Raw genomic sequence first — 15,670 nt, 5'->3', positions numbered from 1 at the left:
AAAATAATTTTCTGAATAAAATTATAAAGGTTGTTTAGATGAAAAATTTTCGGGAAAAAAAATCAAAGTTTTTATTGAGAAGGAGAGAAAGAGAAGGAGAAAGTGAGAAAATTTTAATTCTTGATTCAGTGGAGGATGAGGAGGGTCATAATTCATCTAAAAAACCTAGGAAAATACACATCAACTATACCAATGATTCCCAAATGGCTGATTTCTTAGATTATGAGAATGATTTTACATCCACTCAAACTCAAACTCAAGATGATGATTTTTATGAGCCAAATCCTGATGATGAAGACATTGATGAGGAACCCAATGCTTTTGATACACAGGAACACTTCTATCCTATGCTTAATCTCACTTATATAGCTCTATAACTCATAACAAAAGAAATTTCAAGCAAACATGCATTCTAGCTAACACAACTTTGAGCTCTTTTCTCCTTTGGGCTTCTGACTTTTCCTCTGCAATGAGTATTAGAAGGAACCTTTCGATCAGTAATTCAAACTTAAAACATGGTAACGGTGAAATTTTGCTTGTAAAGTCACCAACTCTTCATATATTGTCGACAATGAATCGTTAGAAAATGAATCCTCTAGTACTAATTAGTTACTATGATGATTTCGCCTTAATGCTACTGAAATGTGGCAGGTGAGCTACCAAACTCAAAATTTTATTTCAAACTCATAAACAGTCTTTGGCAAAACCTAACAGCAAACCTTATAGACCAAACATTCCGACGAACGTAAAAGATTAGAATGGGCAGAGCTAACTTGGTTTATTATGGGCCACCGCATGATCTCGGCCGTCCAGTCTAGAGATAATCTCAGCCGTTTTTTTGTCCATTATAGACACCACCTGACACCACCTTTCCTTAGAACATTGATTTATAAAACCACTACTAGTTCAAGCAAATATCTATTTTCATGTGTAGCTTCTTTTCTCCACATCTCATCATTAAACTTCACTAAATTACAGATTCGAAAACTATAAGAAACCACTACCATCTGGTCCAATAAAAAAATTGGTTGCGCTTAAGGGGCAAGCTTGAGAACCACCTCATTACAAGTTCCAAGAACAAAATCTCCTATCAAGTTGTGTTGATGTTTTGAAGACAATGAAATTGTTCAACAGTTCACCGCTTTCGCTCCGTTCTCCACTTGTATACAGGTCCAGAAGTTGGAGAAACAATCTCATCCTCTCGAAGTTTACGTTTCCGGCCCTTTTTCTGCATTTAATAAATTTGATTTGTAACAGAATACAGATTAGAGAAACACAAAGACCAACAACTGAAAATGAACTAAAGATCTGAGAATATTATTAATACCTGCAATTCCTTCTTCAAAGCCATCTCCATGTACATCTTCTTCAGCTCATTTGCTCTTTTTTTACGTGCTTCCAGCTCTCTATAAGATATTTCTGTTTTCCTGCACATGGACTCTAGAACGTAAGTTTCAAGAAGATCAAAAGATAGCTGTCCCGTATGGATTAAAATTGAGGATATCCAATACTGAAATCGCTTAACTTCGCCACAACCAAATTCAACATAGCAAGAGTGGCACAACCAGAAGGCATGTTACCCATTCGGCGAAAGAATGGAACAGAAAGCATACAGTTCTTTACCTTTTGATATGAGCAGGGATATCCTGAGAAGGCAACTTTCCATGTGATAGTAAATTTGATTGAATTTCTTTGGCCTCATCCCTGGAAAATCATGATAGAGATCAAGGAGCCAGTCAAACAAAAATGTGTCCACGAAGATGTGTAGGAAATAACAATTGTTTTCCTCTCAGAGCATCCAGAATGGTGGATCCAAAAAGACCAAGCTGTACCAGGCTTTAGGCAGTCAGCCAAAACCAAAGTGGTGAACACCTCAGGGGTGTTAAAACTGGCCTAACTAAGGAGAAAATATTTTAAACCTAATAATGCACCGGCCTGGTAGAAAACTAAATCTTAGGTGAGGTTTTAAAACTTAGCCTAGAGGTAATTCACACTAAATTTTTTAATGGCCAGGATTTTTAACGCAGTCCTGTACCAGGAACAGTTCAACTGCCAATTTTTGCATTCGAATTTGGTTTTTTTGGCCATTCCAAAATATGGTCTCTCCAATTGCCGGGTGAATAAAAGTTCACTCTCTTTAACTTTGTTTAAGTAAAACTTGCATTGAACTTATCCATCACTTTCTCAAGTAACCTCCAAACCAAAGTGACTACTCTATTATCATATGATTAGTGAACAGTAGATTACACAAGTTACTAACGTAATTACTCTAAACAGGAAGGTTGGTGGGAACTGCAAACCTGTCTTCGGCAAAGTAAACATGTTTGTTTGGCTTCCGATCACCAAGAGAGTGCAACATGGAACTTAACCTTTCGATTTTCTGTGGCAAAAACAGGGAATTTGAAATGAAAAAACAACATGAGATTTTTAATTTTACTACACACTACAAAAGTTACTCGTAGAAAACATCATTCGTTTAAGCATTTGCACCTTCTCCTCACTTTGCCATTTCTGTTTGATATACGCCATATCTTGGGTTTTCATCAGCATGAGTTGATCTTGAGTGAATTTGGCCTCGCTCCTGGTGAAAACATAATAATTTCATTCTTGTTCTTTTATGTGCTTGAGGTGTTGTTGGTAAAAAAACAAGGGTTAAAAACACAATGAAAAACAATTTTTTTTTTTACTTACTCTGGTATGTGGACTCCATCAACAGTCTTCGATCTGATCATATTATAGTAGAACTCATCTGGGTTCTTGTTTGCAGCCTTCTCCTTGAGTATCTACAGATCCAGACAAAAAATAAAACACTAAGCCAATAGACAGATCCACTTTTCAGCAACAATTCTATTTTAACAAATACATTACTTCCACATAATGAAAAACAGTTGCAAGGGAGAATTGAAAGTTTACCTTTATAATGTTCTCCTTTGTGTGGTATGCCTTTGCACGCTGACGGTAATCTTTGTGCTTTTCAAGAATCCCAAACTTTTTTCTTGCTTGCCTGAAAGTATGGAAAACAAAAATGAAGGTTCCGGATATCACCAAATAAGGTACAAAAGTTGTGGATAAATGAGCAGTTACTCACGGCTGGGATCGTTCTTTGTGAGCTCTCCTAGGGACAGAATTCCTTAGAGACGACATTGTTATGAGCAAATCAAATTAACCAGTCTCCTCACACCACCTTACTCTTGTATGGGTGAAAAAAAAGATCTTCTGATTCACTGCAAGGTTTGACAAATAGCACAAAAGTGTTCAAAATTAAGTCTTGGTAAGAAAAATGAAGCAGGATAATGCATTAAAAGAAAACAAGCAGTGTGTTGCCACTTCCCATATCCAACCAACATTTCACCATTACTTCTATTGACAACACATTACTATGCCCAGTTACAACAACATAGCCAAGGAACAACAACGTTCGGCCTCCAATTTCCAAAGCTAGAAAAGCAGAGTGACGCCGTAGTATTACAAATTAACTTTTTAAGAAAAAAATATATCTGTATGGTCAAATTACAAAGTGGTTTCCTTTTTCAATGTTACTTACAGATTCCATCAGTGTGAAGCAACGAATCCAATTCTAAAAAGAGATCCCAATACAAGTAATGAATCCAATTTATTCTAACCAATCCGACTATGAGAGAAACAGTGTCAGAAAACAAAAACCGAATCCATCACTGTCACTGATCAATGTTTTCTTTTTTAAGCCAGTTTCAACTAATCCTATACAAGTGATTCTGAATTGCTTAAGACGGCTAACAAATTTGAGAAACAACAAACTTAGATAATGAAATGAAACAGCAGAAATTACGCCAATCAAGTAGTAGAAATTAAAGTTATGGTTTCTGATAAGTAGAAATTATAGTTAAGGACATCATTAGCTACCTCCTCTTAATCAAGCTATTGACAATACCTCGCTACATTTGGCAACAACATAGCTAAGGAACAACTCCAATTTCCAAAAGCGAGAAAAAGAGAGATAAACCCCACTACAACAAGTTTAACACTTGCAAAGATTCTTATAACTGTTGCGTCTAAGTCGTGTATGTAAAAACCCTCTTACAAACTATAAGGTGCTATAACGATAAGATTTCAAAACTAGACATCGAAACAGTATAAACAAAACTCAACCAAGATATCATATATACCACCCCACTACGACATTCCAAGTACTAGACAGTAAATATGTATTCTTTCCAACACCCTAATTGTTCTCAGCATGTTGCCAATCAAAGCTCCCAACAAAACAACATCTCTCTCCTAATCCTAAATTTCAAATCAAAATTGATAATAGAAACAAAACCTTTAGTAAACCCATTCTTAAATAAGACTAATCTTACCCATTCTAGAATCAAACTGATAAACTTGAGAAACAACAAACACGGATAATGAAATCAAACAACAGAAACGACATCAATCAAAGCTCCAACAAAATAACATCTCTCTCAATCCCAACTTTCGATCAAAAATTGATAATAAAAACAAAAACCCATTATTAAACAAGACCAATTTTACTTATTCCAGAATCAAAACGATATAAATTTAGTACATCTTTTACCTAAGATAGGGTGTTGTAAAATTGACCCTTTATAGATAGCTCCTTCAAACAGTAAGTAAAACCCTAAGTTCAAATTGACCATACACTGAGCAGAAAAAGAGTATCCTTACCTTTATCTTCTTCGTTTTCCTCTGTCTGTCTCTCGGCGCCTCTTTTCTCTGTTGTTTTTTCCTGAAGAATAGGGTTTAAGAAGAAGAATCTCTAAAGACGTTAGCCGCTGGTCTCTCTCCACACACCCAGACTAGGTTATAGGCTCTCCCACCCTCATACATACAGACACCCCTTAACATAAAAGGTGTAAAACAATAAAAACATGTATGCTGGTTAGTACCTATCACTATCTCCACGACTCCAAGTAAATTCCTCCACCGCCCGGACCCATCAAAAACGGAAGATCTAATTACTCCGAAACTTCAATTGGAATCATAGTACAGATCAAACAACATTAATCTATTCCACTCCAATCTCTATCATCAATCCATCAATCAGTACTTAAAATCAATCACCAAAAAAAATGGAGTCCCATCACAGAAATTTCTTCATTAATCTCCTGTTAATCTTAATACTGTCGTTCTTCATGTCTACTACTACTGGTTCATTCTCAATCAGAGAAGCCAGTATCCGCGACATCCAACAAGCATTACTGGAGAACGAGTTGACATCCAGACAACTAGTTGAATTCTATCTACACGAGATTCAAACACTCAACCCTCTTCTTCGGGCTGTAATCGAGGTGAATCCAGATGCATTAGATCTAGCTGATGAAGCTGATTCGGAGAGGATAATTGCTAAGGGTAGCCAATTGGGGGAGTTACATGGGATACCTATCCTTCTCAAGGACACCATAGGTACGAAAGATAAACTCAACACAACTTCTGGATCATATGCGCTGCTGGGGTCTGTGGTGCCGAGAGATGCAGGGGTGGTCGAGAAGTTGAGGAAATCGGGCGCGTTGATTTTGGGGAAGACGAGTTTAAGCGAGTGGGCATACATGCGTTCCTTCCATAGTCCGAAGGGTTGGTCTGCAAGAGCTGGCCAGGGTAAGGTACATTGTTAACGTAGTGTTAGTCTATGCATGTTAAAGGGATTTTTGTACCTTATGTTGTTGTGTGGGGCGCTAGGCGAGGCGCCAAGCCATTGCCTCGCCTAGGCTCCCAGAAAAAAAGTTAAAAAAAAAAAAACAGTGGCATACATTTTCCAGAGCCTTGGGCGTCTTATTACATAAGCAACTGGTGCGCCTAGCTGGCCTTTGACAACATAGACTGTACGTACCCACTGTTATATTAGTTAGCATGCTAGGAATGATGTAGAAATGTTTGATTTATGTATATGTGGTGTGCAGAATCCGTATGTTTTGTCAGGCACTCCATGTGGTTCGAGTAGTGGATCAGCTATCTCAGTAGCTGCGAACTTGGTAACGGTATCATTGGGTGCTGAAACGCATGGATCGATACTTTGCCCGTCTAGTCATAACTCGGTTGTTGGAATTAAGCCTACTGTTGGACTCACAAGTCGAGCTGGGGTCATCCCGGTTGCGCCTAGACAGGACACAATTGGGTAAGCTTCCCCATTTCCAGCATATTTCATTCTATTTGAAAGTAATTGTAAAACTGGGATCAACAGTTTTTTCATCTTGCATCGAGCAGACCTATTTGCAGGACCGTATCAGATGCGGTTTATGTGCTCGATGCAATTCTGGGTTTTGATCAGCTAGATGCTGAAGCAACTAAAGCAGCAGAAAAGTACATACCTGATGGGGGTTACAAGCAATTTCTCAAAAAAGATGGTCTGGCAGGCAAAAGAATAGGGATAGTCAGGCATCCATTTTTCAGCTTTCCTCATGAGTCGAACATTTCACAAGTTTTTGAAGGGCATTTTGACACAATCAGGTAATTACAGGGGTTCAACTAGTCTGAAATTGAATTAAGGAATTCCTGTTTTATGTATAAAAAGTTGTGTTTCCTTTTGATACAACTGACTTTCATTTGGTAAATCAAAGGAAGCAGCTGCGGTTTTAGTGGACAACCTGGAAATTGAGCACATCGACATCATTACTAATCCTGGTCATAGTGGTGAATTAACAGTAATGAAGGCGGAGTTCAAACAGTCGTTGAATATTTACTTGAAAGAGCTAATTACTTCTCCAGTGAGGTCGTTGGCTAATGTAATTGCCTTCAATCAAAACCATAAGGATTTGGTAAGAGTTCAAACAGCTCAATTGTTAACACTAGAATAACACTTGCACATCTGTCGTGATATTTAATTGACTGTTGCCAGTGTACGTACTTCAACTACCACCAAATGTTGTGCAGGAAAAGGTAGATAAGTTCCCTCAAGATATGCTAGTAGCGGCGGAGAACACACATGGAATGGACGGGGAGAAAGAAAAGGCTATAGTGGAGCACCTGGAGAGATTGTCAAGAGATGGGTTTGAAAAGTTGATGTCGGAGAACAAGTTGGACACAATCGTGACTCCAGGTTCAGATTTTGCAGCTGTGCTAGCGATTGGAGGATACCCTGGCATAAGTGTTCCAGCAGCTTATGATGAAGATAATGATGGTATGCCAGTAGGAATCTGTTTTGGAGGGTTAAGGGGCACAGAGCCAAAGCTTATTGAAATTGCTTATGGATTCGAACAGGCGACACTAATTAGGAGACCTCCGTCCTTAAAATCAGAAGATGATAACAGGAGTATCACTCAGCTTCTAGCTAGTCAATAGCGCAGTAGTAATTCTACCAGACGAAGATGTTGTATTTATTTTCCTCATCATTAGGGTTTGTTTTAGCTCCCATGTTGTTCTTTTGTCTTCACAGTATTCAATCTAGAAGCATGCTGTTATTATTTTCAGAAGCCTTTTCAGAGTAGAATTTTTTTAATGATTGCAGTCTTTATTAATCAAACTATTATAAGTTGATCCAGAATACTGGTTATTAACAACCAAATTCACCAACAACAGCAAAACCCACCAACAACAGCAACAATTGTGAGTCCTGCTAGTCGACCTCAACAATTTTTACTCCATTTCATTGCCTTCTCCTATGCTAAGGGAGTCGAGGAATTATTTCCCTTCGAGTTTGCGAGAAAATAATTTCTTAAAATACTCCTCATACCCAGTTGTTCTGAACAAGGCAGGTGTCTCTGGCGTGATCATGTCAAGTATTGGACCTATTTCCCTATCTGCTCTTGGGTTATTAAATGTTGCAATTGAGAGCCTCTTCTCTGTTGACTTTACTATTGCTCTGTGTTCCACGCTACGGTAAATCCCATTACTCATAATCTTCCATGCACAAGGAAGCAATAAAGGATTAATAGTCAATTTTAAACCCAACTGAATTTGTCCTAGACTTTGATAATTCGATTTTATTAATTCTTTTTACCTCCAAAGCATCTCCAATGTTCACTATAAAGGCATTAGGTAGAGGTTTAATGGAAACCCATATCTTTTCTTTTTTAATCTGTAATCCATGCACTTCGTTAAGTTGAAGAAGGATAGTCAAACCACCAGGATCTGAATGTTGTGTTAAGCCGATAACGTTTTCTAGTTGAGGGCAAGGAGATTTGAACTCCTGCCTCTATCTTCTTCCTGAAAACTTAAGGCCGAGCTTGAAGTACTAGGATCATAACCTTGTTCTATTCTTCTTTCCTCTTCAGCGATCAACCTTTGCTGCACATCATCAAGCTTCAACTTCTCGCTCCCTGCAGAATTACTAATAGTTGTTCTTGCGGTTTCCCAACTCTTTGGTAATGACGACAACAGCCTTAAACCTTGAAATTCATCATCAAAAGTAATACTAATGGAATTCGTTTGGAGAGGACAGTTCCAAGGACGCCACAAGAGAATGGAGTAGCAGAACGTATGAATTGGACGTTGAATGCACGTGTTAGGTGCATGAGGTTACAGTCTGGTTTGCCCGAAACCTTCTGGGCACATGCAACAGAGACGGATGCTTATCTAATCAATAGTACACCTAGTAGTCCATTAGATATGAAGATACCAGAGGAGGTTTGGACCGGCAAAAAGGTAAATCTTTCATATTTGAAAGTTTTTGGTTGTGTTGGTTATGTTCATCTTAGTCCCGGTGAGAGGTCTAAGATAGGTGCTCAAGCAAATAAGTGTATATTTCTCGGTTATGGAAATGACGCTTTAGGGTATAAACTTTGGGACTACGAAGGTCACAAATTTATTAGAAGTAGATACGTCACTTTTAATGAGAATGAGATGTACAAGGACAAGAATGCAACACAAGTTGAAGATGTCGGGTCAAGCAACGTAGATAAGGATTTGTATATCGATATTGATAATGTTTCTGGGAAAAGTGTGGTACAAGAAGAGCACGGTGTTGCTGATGGCAGAGAAGTACAAGGTGAAGAGACTTCTGCTGCAGTGGGAGTTACTCCTGTAGTTCCACAAGAAGTACGAAGATCATCAAGAACTCCAAAACCAAACCCAAGGTATGCTTTGAATTATCTATTACTTACGGATGGAGCTGAACCTGAAGATATTAAATAAGAACTAGCGGTTGATGATTCATGCAAGTGGCAACTTGCTATGGAAGATGAGATATATTCACTTGAGGAGAATGGCACATGGGTGTTAGCAAAAATACCAAGCGGTAAGAAGGTGTTGTATAACAAGTGGGTTTATTGGATGAAGTCTGAAGAAAATGGAGAAATTCGCTACAAGGAGAGGTTGGTTGTAAAAGGTTTCCAGTAGAAACCGGGTATCGACTACAACGAGATTTTTTTCTCCAGTTGTGAAGAACACTACTATTAGAGTAGTGTTAAGTCTAGTGGCTTCGGAAGATCTCTACCTTGAACAGTTGGATATAAAGACAACTTTTCTTCATGGTAACCTAGATGAAGAAATTTACATGAAGCATCCAGAAGGATTCATAGTAAAAGGAAAGGAAGAGATGGTGTGCAAACTAAAGAAGAGTTTGTAAGGTTTAAAAAAAGCCCTGAGACAGTGTTACAAGAAGTTCGATAACTTCATGCATAGAAGTGGTTACTCACGGTGTAATGCAGATCATTGTTGTTACTTCAAAAGGTATGGTTCTGACTACATCATATTATTGCTATATGTGGATGATATGTTGGTTGCCGGAACATCTCTACAAGAAGTTGAGAATTTGAAGAAACAATTAGCAAGTGTGTTTTCTATGAAAGATTTTGGTGAAGCAAATCAGATTCTTGGTATGAGAATCATAAGGGACAAAGATAAGGGGAACTCTTATTCTTAGTCAAGATGAATATATTGAACGTGTGTTGAAAATGTTTTATATGGAGAATGCTAAACCAGTTAGTTCTCTACTTGGAAGTTAAATTCGTCTTTCAAGTATGCAGTGTACGAAGACAGATGAAGAAAATGAGTACATGTCTAATGTACCATATTCTTCAGATATTGGGAGTCTAATGTATGCTATGGTGTGAACGATACCAGATATTGCACATGCATGGGAGTAGTGAGTAGATATGCAAGAAACCCAGGAAAACAAAATTGGGAAGCTGTGAATTGGATTCTCAGGTATTTGAGAGGTAACACAAACGTACCATTGTGTTATGGAAAAGGTGGTTCTATCTTGAGGGGTTATGTGGATGCAGACTTCGCAGGTGATGTAGATAAAAGGCGAAGTACGACCGGTTATGTTTATAGTATGGGGTCAGCTGCAGTGAGTTGGAACTCACGATTAAATAAGTTGGTGACATTGTCTACTAAGGAAGCGGAGTACGTAGCAGCAACAGAAGCGATCAAGGAGATTATTTGGTTACGAGGTTTGTTAGATGAGTTTGGAAAGGAACAACGAGATAGTGTTCTGTTTAGCGACAATCAAAGCGCTATACATTTAGCCAAGAACTCAGTGTATCATGCTAGGACGAAGCATATAGATATTCGTTATCATTTCATTCTTGATCTCTTATAAGAAGGAGAGTTGAAGATCGAGAAGATTCTTGGTTCGAAGAATCCGACGGATATGTTTACCAAGGTAGTTAAACCATACAACCTAAAGCTCTGCAAGGCTTTAGTTGGTCTCTCAGAATGAGGATCTGTGAGGGGAGCCGCACTGACAAAGAAAATGTTTTAGCACCGTCAAATCCAAAGTTGAAGAAAGGAGAATTGAAGACTATAAATGAGTCTTCAAAGTGGGAGATTGTTAGTTAATTGAAGACTAATTAACTATTTCCTAAAGTTAGCCGTGATATTTTAGGAAAGGAGTTTCCTAAACCGGTTATAATTCTTGGTGGCCAAGTTTGTAACCTATGTAAATAGGTAATTAGGCCTTGTAGAATTGTATTGTGTAGAAAATGATTAAGAGATCGGTGAGAGATTTATTGTATAGCTTTTAGGGCTAAAGCTAGGGTTTCATTGTGATAGCACATTGGTGAGGAACAAGAGACAAGGTTATAGTCTCGGGTAATTGTTGCGGTGTAACCAAGGGTTTGCTGGGATTCACACGGAGTTGTAATCGTTTTTCTTCATAGTGGATTTGAGTTGGTGTGGCTCAAAGTGGACGTAGAAAATATATACACATTTAATGTATTGGTCGAACCACTATAAATATTGTGTCTTGTGAGTTGATTCATCTTTCTAGTATTATTATAGTTTCTTGTGCTTGGTTTACTTATTATTCATCATAATATCTCAAGATCTGTTTTTCCGCGGTTGTCAGTGATTCCATAAGAAAATCCTGACAGAGTGAGCATGTAAAACATATCAGCCCAATCAAGTTTTTGGTCTTCCGAATGAACAAAGGTTGCCCGAATCCTTCTATCTCTCATTCTTCCTGCCAAAAATTCTTTTTCTTGTCCATTGGGAGTTTGAAGAAACCTTTGAATAAATTATCGACTCCATGGTTTACCACCTAGTATTAATAAGACACACTAGTTACTTTGCTAAAGCCTGACCATATTCAATCGAAATGTACATATTGTTTGAGGGTGAAAATAGTTTCTGCTGATTGCAGTAATTTCGGGTGTGTGGGTGAGAAACGAGTCTAAACCTAAACAATGTACTGAAAGGGAGTACTTTAAATTCAAGAGATCAATCTGTACAAATCCGGCCTAAACCAAGAAATGGTCGTTCCAGACTTTCTTCGATCACAAAGAGGAGGAGAAGGGTTGGTTTTGGGAAGGGAAGCGAAGAGAGTGTTGAGACCAGAATAGTTGATCCTAGAAGAGTAGTTGTTTTGTGACTTGCATCAGAAAGTGGGAAGCTAACAAATGGGAAATCTAGCAAACGGTTTCTGAGTGTTGTATGCTCCTGACCCGAACTTGTTGTTCGGTGGAAATAGGTAAGACCTATTTATACAAGTCGAAGTGAAACGTACTCTGGTCTCATTAAGAAATGGAAAACGGATGAGGAAATGGGAAGAGGTGGTAACCGGTAACGCCTGGAACTGATGTTCCATAAAAGAAAGCGTTTAACCATCACCCCTTGTATTTACTAACCGCCTCATCCTTATGACACTGTCTTATAAGTAGTGTACGCCGCACGGTGTAAACCGCCAAACCAATACCCCATGAGCATCCCTCAGTTTGTGACATGTGTTGATGTCTCGAGTGTTTTCGTGGAAAAATTGTAGCATGTTGTTGTTGTCTGTCAAGTTGAGCTTGGGAGACTTGCCGGCTCGGTGGTGACCTTCGACGGTCGAGATTTTGCATCTTAAGAGGAAAGGTATCCGTTGATTATTGCAACCCTTCGTTTGGTAGCCAGTGGCATGAAAGCATGCTCGGTATGGCTTTAATATGTTCTGGTTTAGGCGCGGCCAAAAGTTAGGATTTTGGCTTTGTTTAGGCGCGACCAAACTAGGGCCAAAAGTTGCCATGCGTTAGCTGGTAACCTTGGACGGCTAAGATTTGCATCTAGGGTGGAAGGGTGGCCGTTGACCGTCGCACGCCTTCGTTTTAGTAGCCGCATAGGGAAGGATGGCATGGTATGGTGCGGCAAGGTGGTTGGCATGCCATTGGCACATGTGGCATGGCATGCCTTGGCGCGGTTTGGCGTGGCCAAAACTAGGGTTTTGGGCCAAAGGTTACCATGCGTTGGTTTGCGACCTTGGACGGCTAAGATTTGCCTACAAGGTGGAAAGGCGGCCGTTGATCGTCGCATGCCTTCGTTTTGGTAGCCGCATAGGGAAGGACGGCATGGTATGGTGCGTCAAGGTGGTTGGAATGCCATTGGCACATGTGGCATGGCATGACTTGGCGCGGTTTGGCGTGGCCAAAATTAGGGTTCTGGGCCAAAGGTTACCATGCGTTGGTTGGCGACCTTTGACGGCTAAGATTTGCATCTAAGGTGGAAAGGTGGCCGTTGATCGTCGCACGCCTTCGTTTTGCTAGCCGCATAGGGAAGGCCGGAATGGTATGGTGCGGCAGGGTGGTTGGCATGCCATTGGCACATGTGGCATGGCATGCCTTGGCGTGGTTTGGCGTGGCCAAAACTAGGGTTTTGGGCCAAAGGTTACCATGTGTTGGTTGGCGACCTCGGACGGCTAAGATTTGCATCTAAGGTGGAAGGGTGGTCGTTGATCATCGCACACCTTCGTTTTTGTAGCTGCATACGGAAGGTCAGCATGGTATGGCTTAGGCGCGGCAAGATGGCTGGCGCGGCATGTCATTGGCTCATGTGGCATGGTCGGCATGCCTTGGCATTTTTTAGGAGCGGCCAAACTAGGGTTTTGGCGTTGGGCCAAAGGTTACCATGCGTTGGCTAGCGACCTTGGATGGCTAAGATTTGTATCTAAGATGGAAGGGTGGCCGTTGATTGTCGCACGCCTTCGTTTTGGCAGCCGTAAGGGAAGGCCGACATGGTATGGTTTAGGCGCGGCAAGGTGGATAGCACGGCATGCCATTGGCACATATGGCATGGTCGGCATGCCTTGGTGCGGTTTAGGCATGGACAAAACTAGGGTTTTTGCATTGGGCCAAAGGTTACGTGTGTTGGCTGGCGACCTTGGACGGTTAAGATCTGCATTTCATATGGAAGGGTGGCCGTTGATTGTTGCAACCCTTCGTTTTGGCAGCCAACGACATGTAGCGCGGCCGGCATGGCTTTGGCATAGAATCGTGGCTGGCATGGTTTTCCATTGGCACGGTGGCGCGGATGGCATGGTTGGAATGCCTTGGCGCGAAGGTGTGGCTGGCACGGCATGCCATTGGCACGGTGGTGCGGCTGGCATGGTTGGCATGCTTTGGCGCGGAGACGTGGCTGGCATGGTTTTCCATTGGCAGGGTGGTGCGGATGGCATGGTTGACATTCCTTGGCGCGGAGATGTGGATGGCATGGTTGGAATGCTTTGGCGCGGAGGAGTGGATGGCATGGTTTTCCATTGGCACGGTGGTGTAAGAATTTAGGGTTTGGTGTACGAAGGTGATGTCGGTCAATACTAAGGGTTCTACCGTGGAACATGACACATATATATGTAAAAAAAAAGGTACCTTGGTATTTCTTACGTAGGCGTGTTGAATGATTCAATAAATGCGCTAGTGGTCCTAGTGACGTCATGTCAGATGTAAGGTTTTACGATTTTAAACCTAAGCTAAAAACCACCATCAAAATTAAGTCCCCTGCTTAGCTCGGAACATGAGCATTGTTGCGAGGTAAGCCTAAGATGGTGACAGTCGAGGACAAAATAGAAATGACAAGTCGTGAAAAGATGGTCAAGAAGACGCGACTAACCTTTTTCGAGAGGTAAAGAGAGTTCGTGATTCTCGTGTTGGCGGCCTTGCATAGATTCTACTTGTAGTATTGCTGGCTAGACCGTGAAGTGGTAAGATGTAGATTGTCGGATTGGAATGGGAGCCGCAGGCGTTGGTCGGCTTGGAATGGGAGCCTCGGGCGTTGGTCGGCTTGGAATGGGAGTCGCAGGCGTTGGTCGGCTTGGAATGGGAGTCGCAAGCGTTGGTCGGCTTGGAACGGGAGCCGCAGGCGTTGGTCGGCTTGGAATGGAGGAAACTGGCTTCGGTCGGCGGAATGGTGGAAACTGTTTTCAGTCCGCAGAATGGTGTAAACTGGTTTCAAAACTTTGGCTATCAAACGATGGTGATGACGCTGGAACTTCGGTTATCAAATGGTAGTGATGGCGCCTGGCAACTTTGTCGAAATCAGGGTTTGGGATGCCGAAACCCTAATTAGCGCTCCTTACTAAAATCATTGTAGAATTCTCGTGCGAACTTTGATTTTGACGGTCTGAAACCCTAATTAGCGCTCCTTACTAAAATAGTAGCAACAAACTATTTTACGAAATGTGTTGAAGCTAAAGCCTACACACGCGAGATGGAGATGTATACGATTTCATCCTTGAGCATATTATATGTAGATTTGGTATACCGGTATTGATCGTTTCAGACAATGGAAAGCAATTCGAGGGGGAAAAGGTGAAAATGTTGTTCAACGCATTTAAAATTCAATCCGGGAAGTCGAATCCGTTATATCCGCAGAGCAACGGGAAAGCGGAGGCCACAAACAAGACGTTAGCGTCCACATTAAAGAAGAAGTTGGAAGGCCACCATAAAGAATGGTGTGAACAGATCCCAAACGTGCTATGGTCGTATAGAACCACTAGACGGGAAGCCACAGGGATGTCCCCCTTTTGTTTGACATGCGGAGTAGAGGAAGTTTTACCAGCCGAAGTCATTCTGCCGGCAACCAAGAGAGAGGCATGGGAAAAGGGGTTAAACTCAGACTTGATTCTCGCGAAGTTAGACGACCTCGAAGAAAACAGAGAAATTGCATTACAACATATGAAGAATTACCATCAAAGACTGCCGAGAGAATATAAAAAGAGAGTAAAAGCACAAAGTTTCATACCGGGAGAGCTTGTATTACGAGAAATTCCGCCATACCAAAAGGGATCAGGAGGGAAGCTAGAACCAACGTTATAAGGCCCATACATTATAAAAGGTATGGTTGGAAACGGGGCATACAAATTGGCGGACTGCGAAGGGAAAGGCACGAACGCGGAAGGGAAGATAATATATGGCGAGATTAAAAGGAAAGATCGAGAACTGGATAATCCTTGGAACCATATGTATATCAATAAGTATTATCCATAGTTGTAAAATTGTAATGCTGAAAGGAATTTGTAGTTCAATGAAGATTATTAATGGAATATCTT

At 40.8% G+C, this 15,670-nt stretch overlaps 2 protein-coding genes across 2 annotated transcripts; one reads left to right on the top strand and one right to left on the bottom strand.

Annotated features, from left to right (window-relative positions):
* Positions 1-869: 869 nt before the first annotated feature.
* Positions 870-4,801, bottom strand: LOC113347682 (probable U3 small nucleolar RNA-associated protein 11). Its single transcript, XM_026591352.1, has 9 exons — positions 4,666-4,801; positions 3,089-3,224; positions 2,914-3,004; positions 2,692-2,783; positions 2,491-2,581; positions 2,301-2,380; positions 1,624-1,704; positions 1,328-1,427; positions 870-1,228 (listed from the first exon to the last, which is right to left on the bottom strand). The coding sequence occupies exons 2-9, from the start codon at positions 3,142-3,144 to the stop codon at positions 1,136-1,138; spliced, it is 684 nt and encodes a 227-aa protein (XP_026447137.1). The 5' UTR covers positions 3,145-3,224; positions 4,666-4,801; the 3' UTR covers positions 870-1,135.
* A 123-nt stretch (positions 4,802-4,924) lies between these two features.
* LOC113347683 (probable amidase At4g34880) lies at positions 4,925-7,336 on the top strand. Its single transcript, XM_026591353.1, has 6 exons — positions 4,925-5,600; positions 5,898-6,112; positions 6,202-6,444; positions 6,484-6,491; positions 6,562-6,752; positions 6,868-7,336. Exons 1-6 carry the CDS (start codon positions 5,070-5,072, stop codon positions 7,273-7,275), a joined length of 1,596 nt encoding a protein of 531 aa, XP_026447138.1. The 5' UTR covers positions 4,925-5,069; the 3' UTR covers positions 7,276-7,336.
* Positions 7,337-15,670: the final 8,334 nt, after the last annotated feature.

The sequence above is a fragment of the Papaver somniferum genome, chromosome 2, assembly GCF_003573695.1.
Source record: "Papaver somniferum cultivar HN1 chromosome 2, ASM357369v1, whole genome shotgun sequence".
In the NCBI taxonomy this organism is placed as follows: Eukaryota; Viridiplantae; Streptophyta; class Magnoliopsida; order Ranunculales; family Papaveraceae; genus Papaver; species Papaver somniferum.
This window is presented reverse-complemented; position numbering and strand designations above follow the sequence as displayed.

Coding starts and splice junctions, on each gene's coding strand:
- LOC113347682 (XM_026591352.1), bottom strand. CDS start 3,144: ATGTCGTCTCTAAGGAATTCTGTCCCTAGGAGAGCTCACAAAGAACGA. Junction 2,582..2,691: donor GATGGAGTCCACATACCAGA/GTAAGTAAAAAA, acceptor TGTTTTCACCAG/GAGCGAGGCCAAATTCACTC. Junction 1,229..1,327: donor CTTTGAAGAAGGAATTGCAG/GTATTAATAATA, acceptor TATTAAATGCAG/AAAAAGGGCCGGAAACGTAA.
- LOC113347683 (XM_026591353.1), top strand. CDS start 5,070: ATGGAGTCCCATCACAGAAATTTCTTCATTAATCTCCTGTTAATCTTA. Junction 5,601..5,897: donor CAAGAGCTGGCCAGGGTAAG/GTACATTGTTAA, acceptor TGTGGTGTGCAG/AATCCGTATGTTTTGTCAGG. Junction 6,113..6,201: donor CCTAGACAGGACACAATTGG/GTAAGCTTCCCC, acceptor TGCATCGAGCAG/ACCTATTTGCAGGACCGTAT.